The 10,020-nt window shown below is 45.0% G+C and overlaps 1 protein-coding gene across 1 annotated transcript in view; it reads left to right on the top strand.

Moving 5' to 3' along the window:
* The first annotated feature begins 568 nt into the window (after positions 1-568).
* The window catches only part of NALF1 (NALCN channel auxiliary factor 1), a 501,564-nt gene continuing 492,112 nt past the window's right edge, over positions 569-10,020 (top strand). Inside the window, exon 1 of the mRNA XM_063337418.1 lies at positions 569-2,631. Within this exon, the coding sequence (XP_063193488.1) occupies positions 1,813-2,631 (819 nt within the window). The 5' untranslated portion in view covers positions 569-1,812. The remainder of the gene's footprint in view (positions 2,632-10,020) is intronic.

The raw sequence follows: 10,020 nt of genomic DNA, 5'->3' as shown, positions 1-10,020 counted from the left end.
CGGAACAAGGAAAGGTATGGCCTCTAAAGCTTTTCCCAGTCCAATGGAGAAATTAAAATATACACCTTGGTTTTGCTATGGCCAGATAGCATACCTGATGTCTCAAGAAGAAGACCTTGTAACTCCAGGTCTTCATCGGATAATGTTCAACCTCTAGCTGGCACCTTCTCTCGTCTTGTACGGGATGCAAGTTTTTCTGTTGCTGTAACTTCGGAGTGACCAAACAGTATTTTTATTTTAGCAAGAGCCCCTGCTGGTTGGGCCCTGCAGGTGGTGGGATATCTTCTTATCTTCTGTGGGTCTGAATGGAGATCATCAGCGATTCATCATCCTAGTGGGAGGGTTAAGCCTGCTGTCTCTGTCTCTCTCTCCAGGCAGTGACATCTAAAAGGTGAAACACAACAACTGGCAGCCTTTACCCAGCTCGTGTTCTGGGACAGGGGTTTTGCAAAACTTCTACTGGCGGAAGAGTTTGGGGTTTATGGGCATTTTCCTTTCCAGCTCACTGAGTGAAAGGCAGGCAGCTGTGTTCAGGCATTTTACTGAAGGGCCAAAACCTGCCAGGATCCAGTGCCCGGAGTTTCCTGTGCCATTTGTGATTTGCTATGACAAGGACAGACACAGCGACAGACCTCTCCAGCCACCATCCTGCGTGGACATGGTGTTTCGGGGCCACGAAGGGAAGGAGACCCTGAAGGAGAGAGGGCTGGAGGGTGGTACAGAGCAGTCCCTTCGGTGAGACAAGTGGAAAGAGTTGCACTGAGGAGGCCCTTTGGAGGGGCCATGTGGTCCCCAGTGCCTCTCCCACCTCCTCCTCCTCCTCCTCCTCAGGCAGGAGGAGGCAGAGTTGCTGCTGCTGCCAATGCGCCAGGATAGAGAGATCTCGGCGCGGGAGGAGATGACGCAAAAGGCAGAGCTCCCCCCAAAAAAGTGTTTCTCCAGGACGAAGATGGCGGCAACTTAGCCCAGGGGCCCAAGATGCCTGTGCCCATCGGGGCCCCCCAGCCAGGCAGTTCCGCCCCGTGCGCCCGGGGACACCGCGCCCGGCGGCAGCAGCGGCGGCAGCCGCAGCCCATTGTCACCAGCAGCGGCGGCGGCCCCGGCAGCCTCCTCCTCCTCTTCCTCTTCCTCCTCCTCCTCTTCAGCATCCTCGGCAGCGCTCCGGGAGCCCTGCAGCAGCGTCTCTCCAGTTAGAGCGGAGGGGGGAGAGGAGAAAGAGGAGACGGACACAGCGGTGCAGGCATCTGTGCCGCGGCTCGGGGCTGAGGAAGAGGAGCAGCGGCGGCGGCAGGGAGGAAGAGGAGACGAGGAGCCCTCCCGGAGCCGTCCGTCGGCAGCGGGGGACGCGGCATGCAGCTGTCCGGGGGCAGCGGGCTTTTCTCAGGAGGGAGATGGGGAGCTGCGATCTGACCATGCCTGGGTGAGAGGGGGAAAGGACCAGCCGCGCAGCCCCGCCACCACCAACTATCACCACTACCACCACCATCTCCTCTCCCTCCTCCTCTCTCTGCGTTATTGCTCTTATCTTCTCCACGGCACTCCGCGTTGGATAGACTGGGGCTGCTTCGTGTGGTGAGACCAAGGCAGAGCCACCGGCGAAACCCAACAATATCTCAGAGGAAGAAAAAGAAGAAAGAAAGAAGAGGGAGAAAGAGAGAGAGGGGGAGAGTGGAAGAGGGAGCGAGCGAGCGAGCGAGAGAAGGGAAGGCAGGCAAGAAAATCCCCCCAATCTTTTAAGTCAATGCATATTGTGGTGACACTGGCAAAGGAGCCCTCACGGTGGAGTCGGCCAGGGCAGTGCGTTCCCAAAATATGACCAGGGGTGCTTGGATGTGCAGTCGGCAGTATGATGACGGCTTAAAAATCTGGTTCGCACCCCGGGAGAACGAGAAACCCTTCACGGATTCAGAGAGGGCTCAGAAATGGCGACTGTCCCTGGCATCGCTCTTGTTTTTCACAGTCCTGCTCTCTGATCACTTGTGGTTCTGCGCCGAGGCCAAATTCACGGGGACCGGAGAGAAGGAGCAGCCGCCGCCCGAGAAGCCGGAGCCCGCGGAGCCGGAGCTGCTGGCGGGCATGGGGGAGCCGGCGCCCCCCGCGCCCCGGCTCCTCGCCCCCCCCTCGCCCTCCCTCCCGCCCTCCCCCGGCAGCAGCGGCGGCGGCAGCCGCGGCAGCCGCACCAACGGCACCGAGCCCCGGCACGGCAAGGCTGCTTTCCTGGGGAACTCCACCGCCAGGCCCCTGGAGACGTGCCCCCCCCCGAGCTCCTCGTCCGGGCAGTGCTTCAGCGTGGGGGACGCGGAGGCGGTGTGCCGGCGGCGGGGGGGGCCGGGGCGGCCGCGGGGCGCGGGGCAGAGCCCGGCGCCCGGCTGGGACCTGACGGATTTTTACCTTTCCTTTTGTAATTCCTACACACTTTGGGAGTTGTTCGCCGGGTTGTCCAATCCGGACACTTTGAACTGCAGTCTGGATGTGGTGCTGAGGGGGGGAGGCTCCTGCAGCCAGTGCGTCCAGGCTTACCAGCGCTACGACCAGCACGCTCAGGAGAAATACGAAGAGTTTGAGGTTATGCTCCAGAAATATTTACAGTCGGATGAGTACTCGGTGAAATCGTGTCCTGAGGATTGTAAGGTAGGAGCCCCTGCTGTGTTTCCTGTCCCTGGCTGGCGGGCTGGCATGCCTCCCTCCTCTGTTGTGGCTGCCGTGGTCCCTGTTTTGGCTGCTTCGGTCTCTGCTCCTGGCGCCGGCGGCCGTGGTTTTTAGGGTGCTGTCGGAGCTGCGGAGGATATCGGCGGGGAGACCCCGGTAGCGCGTTGCTAAGAGGGAGGCAGAGAGAGGGGGAAGGTTGGATAAAAAAAAAAAAAAAAAGGAAAAAAGAAAAATTAAGTGATCCCTGGTCCTCTGGGAGTGCAGCGCTGGATTTCCCCCTCCTCATGAATATGCGATTGGCTCCGGCTCGGCTGCCGGCTTCCAGCGGGCTGGGATGCGGCTTGGCGGCAGGCAGCGACAGGGGCTGCATGCCAATGAGCGGGGACCGGGACGGCAGCCGGGGCCGGGGCTGCCCGACGGCTCTGCCCTGCCCGCGGGCCCTCGGGGGCCGGCCGGGGCCGCAGCCGGCCGGCCGGCGGGCAAGCCCGCGGGAGGCACGGCAGGGCCGGGGCTCAGCCGGGGCCGGGGCGGCGACGTCCGCGGTGCCCGGAGGACGGGCGTCTCGTCCCCTCGCGGGGGCCGGGGGCGCGCACCGGGTGGGTTCCGTCGGATGCTTGGTCCCGGGGGCTGCGGGCAGCGGCGGCGGCGATGCGCGGGACGGCGGAGCTGGGGAGGTTCCTGGCCGTCTGGGGAGCGGGGAACGAGACCATGTCTCCCAGGCGCTCTGCCAAAATCTGTGGAGCTAGGAAGAGCTGGAGGACAAGGGTGGATGTCAGTGGGCACCGTGGTGGCCCTTGCTTGGGATGTGATGGTGACAGATTTTCAATAAGTTGCGGTGGTTTTCTGTGGGGCTGTCGGTTACTGCTCAGAGAGATCCAGAGGGTTTGCTTTCCCTTTGTCAAAGTCAGGGTCCCGCTTTGGCTCTGAGTAGTTGTTGTCTTCTTTCTACTTTTGCACAAGATTAGTTGGCCTAGCTCTCAAAACAGGAGAGGGCAGAAAAAAAGTGTTGTCCTTGGCGCCTAAAATAACTGACTGCATGCGTGTTGTGTCCATGTCCGTCCCCCCCCATTTTTCTTAAGTATTTGTTGAGAGCTGGGCCAGGTGAATGGTTTCTGCCCTGAACTGGATTATCTTGATTATTGTAGCAATACATTGACCAGTCTGAAGCAAATCCTGCTTTAGCAGTGGAACACAACAGTGCATACAAATCATTGCTCTGAACAGAAGGCCTAGCAGTACTTCTGTGCTTTGTAACTTCAGCAGGGCCTTCTGAAATAATTTCATGGTAACAGTCCATGCCTAAAGAATCCCATTCACCAATAAGTTAGTGCAATCTGCACATATCTTTGCCAAAAAAAAAAAAAAATCAATCCACAGTCCCTCCAGAAGCTGAAATATCGTGTTATCTAATTGGATAAAGTAGGAAAGTTGCTGTATTTATTTTTTCTTGCTAAACTTGAAAAAAGTAAAGTAATCTCATCAGTAATTTTTAGTCCACTGTTTCTGGGTTATAAACTGTGTGTATTCACACTCATTGTATGTATGTTATGTACTCAGTTACTGATAATGTAAATGTATTTTATTTCCAGAGTGAACTGGCTAAGTAAAAACCATAAATTGGATAAGTAAAAAGCGTATCAAATATAAATAGATGTCTACTGCTGTAAGGACATCTTTGCCATTTCAGTAGCTCTTTAACTAGAAATTGACCTACTGATCTGTGCTGCCAAACGATCAACATCTACTTGCTTAAAGTGATTTTTATGTATCACAGTTTAGTTTGACTGAACTTTACCATAAAGTGTGCAGTTGCTTTACAGTATATTATGGTGTAAAAGGTGTTGAAAATGAACAGAACAGCAAATGTACACTGTATAACAATTCCCCTTCGGAGACTGAATAAGGAGAAACACTTGTCTAATGATGGGGAAAAAGTGGTTGACATTAAAATGATCGCACAAAACATATAAATGAACTAGACAAATGCAGTGCCAGTGACCTACACCTCTCCCATTCGTAGTGCCGGATGGTACAGTTTGATGTCTTGAGAATTTGGCCAACCAGTCTGTGTTAAAAATGAATGATATTCCAGCGGGGAAGAGGAAAAAAAAACCCAAAGAGCAAACCCGAACCAAGGGTGCAACTCGGTGTTTTCGCTCTCCCTGCGGGGCCGGGCGGGGCGGCGGGTGCTGTCCAGGGTGCTGCACGGCAGCGCCCGCGGCACGCGGCACGCGGCCCGGCCAGGGAGGAGCCGCTCGCCTCCACCCACGCCCTGAGCTGGTGCCTCTGGGTCCCTCCGCAGCCTTTTGGCTCGTCCTGGTGGCTGAGAGAGCCAAGCGGCGAGGAGGTCCAGCCGTCTGGTAGCCGCGTGTGGTGATGTGCTTGTACGTGGTCCACCGTGAAGTGTGTGCGGGTGAAACTAGGAACTCACGGTGAATACTTTGTGACAACTGCAATATTTTGCTGGTCTTTCTGGTGCTTTATACATATTTCATTTATAAAACTAAATCAGGAAATAGCTTTTTTGTGTAAGTAAATATTAATTCTTTGAGTGTTGGGCATTTAGATGAATCTTAGCTTAAGAATCAGAATAGAAAATAGCTTGACATCTAACTATGCATTTTAGGTTCACACTGTTTGATTGGTTTATGTGGTGAACTGCTTTTTCTTTTCTTTTCTTTTCAACAAAATGCTAAAAGTACTGACTTTACTCAGTAATCATGTGTGTAAGCCCTGGATTAATACAATTAAAGGCTTGTTAAATAATCTATTTCTATTTAAGACAACTTTAGTATTCTGGGAGGGCTGCTTCATTTGCAGAAAAAGAGAGCTTTTCACCTATTTGACCAACTATAGCTGATGACAAAATCAATAAAATTTACATCGAATAACAGTCAACCTAAAACTTGTAATGGAGTATTACTTCCCCCTTCCCCAGCTCTTCTCCCCTTCCCCCCTGACACAGCCACTTCTCACAGTAAAGAGTTGAAAACATGCGGGTTTCACAGTCTGGCAAGTGATACCTTTCAAGAAAGTACTGTTTGTTATAACAAATAGCACATAGCAAAATACTTTTGATGTATAACTCTCAACCTCGGACTTTGTATTTTCACATTCCTTTATCTGAAAGGGGAAGAAAATGAACTTTACTTCCAAAATCTTCTGTGTTCCACTGCATGTCTCCTGGTCTCTGAAGAATATTTTAAATAAATTGCTTTGTATTGCAGGAATTTGCAGTCAGGAGTTGTTTGGGTTATCAGTTCACATTTAGCTATTCTACATAGTGAGTTTTGGTTTTGGTTTTAATACTCATTTTTGTGAAAATAATGCCGTCCTGTTATTAAGGTCTTACCATTAAACTTCTTGTTGAGTTCTATTGGGATTTTTGATCATTTTATAGATAATGCTGAGAATTTTGAATTTTAGAACATTTGAAAAATCAGTATTTTTTTTTGATAGTATCAATGAAGATGCATATGCATTTTATATTGTTAGGATGTCAGTAGACTTTGTATGTTGTTTAGAAGTTCTGGATATCAGTGTAGTCTCACTAAATCCATCTTCAGCTTCTTTCTTAAAAAATATCCTTGAAGTCTGATGTCTTTATATATTGTTTTCTTGTCTTGATAGTCACATATCAGTAATGGGTAAACAATAAGTAAGAAAAATATTTGAATGTATTACATATTCAAGAAGGTGGCATAATATACTGAGTCACTAAAGTAACCGAGTAGCTGAGAATCTGGATCTGCATTTCTTTTTTTCTGTTTTAGATTCAATTTAGATTTTTTTTTAATATTTATTAATTTTTACTTTTGCACATTATAAAGTAGTGGTTGTATTTACAAGAGATTGTTCTTGGCAATATCTAAAGTTTCTTGATTTTGAGAATATCATTTTTATATGCAGTGTGACACAGGACTGTATTCAAACAATTTACAGAGAGCTGTATTGGCTTGACGTTGGAAGACACAGTTCCTCGTAATGACTTGTCAGCTTTGTATCAGGGGAAATACTCAAGTTCTTATTCTTAAGACAGCAGGCAATCGCTCTGTGGAATAAAAGAAAATTCTGGCTACTTCTGATTAGGAACTGGGTCAAATAACTAAGTAGGACATATAAACGTAAAGGTTTTTAATTTTTTCTTTTTCTTTTTTTTTTTTTTTTTTTTTTTTTGAGAGATAGAACCTATGTCTTTGTGACCAGTATCAGAGGCCAAAGATTTCTTGGCAGAAGTATTTATTAAAGTTTGAACAAAACATCAGTTAACATTCTTTAACCCAGTGAAAGTTGAGAGTGTTTGAAACGTGGCCTTCCTTAGTGCTAGCTAAAATATTGAAACATGCAATTCAGGAAAGTGCATTATAATTACAATAACAAAATAATGCAGTTTTCCTCCTAGAATATCAAGAGAAAAATAAAAATACACCACCTTTTTTATATCAACATTACTAAAAAGCAAACTTTAGCTGACATCCTAGGTGCTCACGCAGATTTTTTTTTTCTTTCCCTCCCCCCAGGAATTAAATATCATTTAATAACTTCTGATTGGAGGTTTATGATATTGGTATCAGAAATATGTAAGAAAATAGCTGAGTTATAATACTGCTTAGTTGAAAAACATGCATATCAATACAGGGTTTCATATTAAACATAGATGGTATAGTTGATAGGAGTATAGAGCTGGTGCTTCTCTTACTAAATAATTTTTTTTCTTTAGATCACAGAGCTGCGTTCAACTACTTTTATTTGAGTAAGAGGATGACTGAAAGCTATTTAAAACAATTAAAATCACATTTGCTCTCATTTATCTGGAAATATCAAAGCTTATATGAATCATGACTTTTCCAAGAACTTTTTCCTAAACAGCATATGTAGTCTAATTAGGTTTTGATTTAAACTCTCAGTTACGCTGGCAGAAAAGAGCAGATGAGAAATTTGAAACCAAAAGCTCAAGTGATAAAAGAACCCTTCTGTTACAAAAGGTCATATAGACCAGCATCTGCCACAAAGTTAGACATTTCAACTGCACATCTTAATCACACAATAATTATATTATATGCAAGAGTGATACCTAAGCTAATCAGAAGAAACTCTTACAAATTAAACCTTCAGAAATCTGCACTGATGGTCAACATCTAATACAAATGGGAAACAAAAAAAAGTTAATTATTGAATTGATGCCTTTTTGGAATGTGCTGAAATTTAAATATTTATTTTAAAGCTCTTTTTAAAAGGAATTATATGCTGTATTTAAAAAGCCATGATACTTAAATGTATATATTTTTAAAAGTTTTATTTAAAAAGCTGTGCAACTGATGTGACTTTATACATTGATGTTTGCACATACTATTTGTTCAGTTAACTGAAAAAAAAAGTTGCATTATTTTTCAAAACTAATTTAAGATAAATATGTGAATGAATTTAGTGTAACTGTTCGTGTAATAGTGCAGTAGTATATTAATATAGGGAGCAACAATGACTATATACTAATGGACTTTGTATTTTGGTCTAAAATCCTGATTCAGCAATCTGCCTCAGCCTCCTATTTTGAGCTAGATGAATGGCACTGCACTCAGGGAAGACTACGCACATGCTTATACTCATTCAATTGCTTAAATGCTTTGTTGGTTCAGGATCAGATCTCTTCACTCCTAAAAGAGCAAATGTCCCAGCGTGTTCGTTCCAGAAGTGAGTTCCCCCCACCTAACCCACCTAACTTTTTAAAAGTTTACATCTACTTGATCATCTGGATATTCAGCCCATTGATAATGTTGATGGGTACTTCATTCCTGATTTAGAAAAAAAAAGGATTGCAGGTGACTAGCTGAAGTGGATTCCACCCTAGTTCAGCAGACACCCTTTAGCACTTCATGGTATTAGCATCCTTATGGCTATGGACCACATGGCTCTGCCATCAACTTTACTTTTTCCACTGGTTCCCCTTACATCAAGCAGTACACTTCACATGCACCTTGCAGAGAATGCAAGTCTTGCTCCTTCATTTCATGTTCTTCTAGGAAAAGTAATCAAAATGCAAATTATAATTCTATCACTTATCCTGCCTAAAAATCATTTGGTCTATACTTAGTAATTTATCATTTCAGTCTTGCATTAAGATCCATAATGTATTTAGAGCTGTGAATTGCCTAAAAGGGAAAAAGTAACTTAGAAGCTGAATTCTTAAATATTACTTTTTCATAAGACTCACTCATAACACTCCAGAAAATAGAAAAATTAAATACTTCATCTGACAAAAAAAAGGAGGTGTCCAGTATGGTTGTCCACATCAAATATAGAAGTTCAGACTCTCTTTGTAGTCAATGGAGATACATGGGTAATTCTAGAGTCTGAGTAAGTTCACAATGAAGTGCACATCTAAAATAGGTCAGATGGATTATGCCCTAAAGTACCTCTTTTCTGTTCATTGCATCTAAAGAGCACATACTGTTGTTTTATCTCGGATACAAACGCCTCCACTGTGGACCTCTGAAGTCATATTAGATGTACACTAACAAAGTGATTTTGGTATAAAAAATAAGCTTGGATGAAGTTGTGTTCATATGCAAAATTTAACTGTGACAAATTTGTAAAATCCTGCTACTTGTGCTGTCCCACACCAGCCTAGTGAAATTACAAGCCTCTTTCACTTCTCTGATAACTATATTCTGTTGCTGAAGAATGTGTGAGCTGTGCAATCTGCTTCCTAGGGATGAGAATAGGAAAGGCCTTGTATACTTAAAACTATATTTTTATCACTTTTTTGAGAGAGGGGAGGCCAAGGGCTCCTACATATTACTTTTTGAATTGTTATTTCTAACAAGAAACCATACAATAACAATTGTAGGTCATCTTCTTAATAGCAATTTTTGCAGGTAAATCTGCTACACATTCTTTCTTATTCTCCCTTCTCTCTTTGCAAGGAAGGTGGAGGTTTTTTTGGGTGGAGACGTCAATGTGTGTGAGAATTCCTATACATTACTCTGGGTTTAATTTTCTTCCCTTAGACCAAATGAGAGGGAACTCCCAAGCCTACCCAATCTCTCTCACTCAAGAGGCAAGTATTCTTAGACGTTTATGCCACTTCACTAAAATAACCATACTGTACTTTTCTATGTATTTTTCTCTGTACTTTTCTCTTGTCAGAACTGTAAAGCAAACATCGCTAAGTGAGAGCGTGTGATAGTTTGGTTTACTTTACAGCATCAATCAGTTAGATGAATACAAATTCAGTGAGACACTAAGGAAATATTCTGGCTCATAGAGAGATTTTATTAATTTGAAGGTATGTTAAAAAAATAAAAACCAAATTTTTTTTTTTTTAATTTGTGATCTGACCTTGTCTGCAAACAGGGTAGACGTATGAAAGAC

Source organism: Chroicocephalus ridibundus, chromosome 1 (assembly GCF_963924245.1).
Source record: "Chroicocephalus ridibundus chromosome 1, bChrRid1.1, whole genome shotgun sequence".
Classification (NCBI taxonomy): domain Eukaryota; kingdom Metazoa; phylum Chordata; class Aves; order Charadriiformes; family Laridae; genus Chroicocephalus; species Chroicocephalus ridibundus.
The sequence above is the reverse complement of the archived record's forward strand: the minus strand, read 5'-3'. Positions and strand labels throughout refer to the sequence as shown.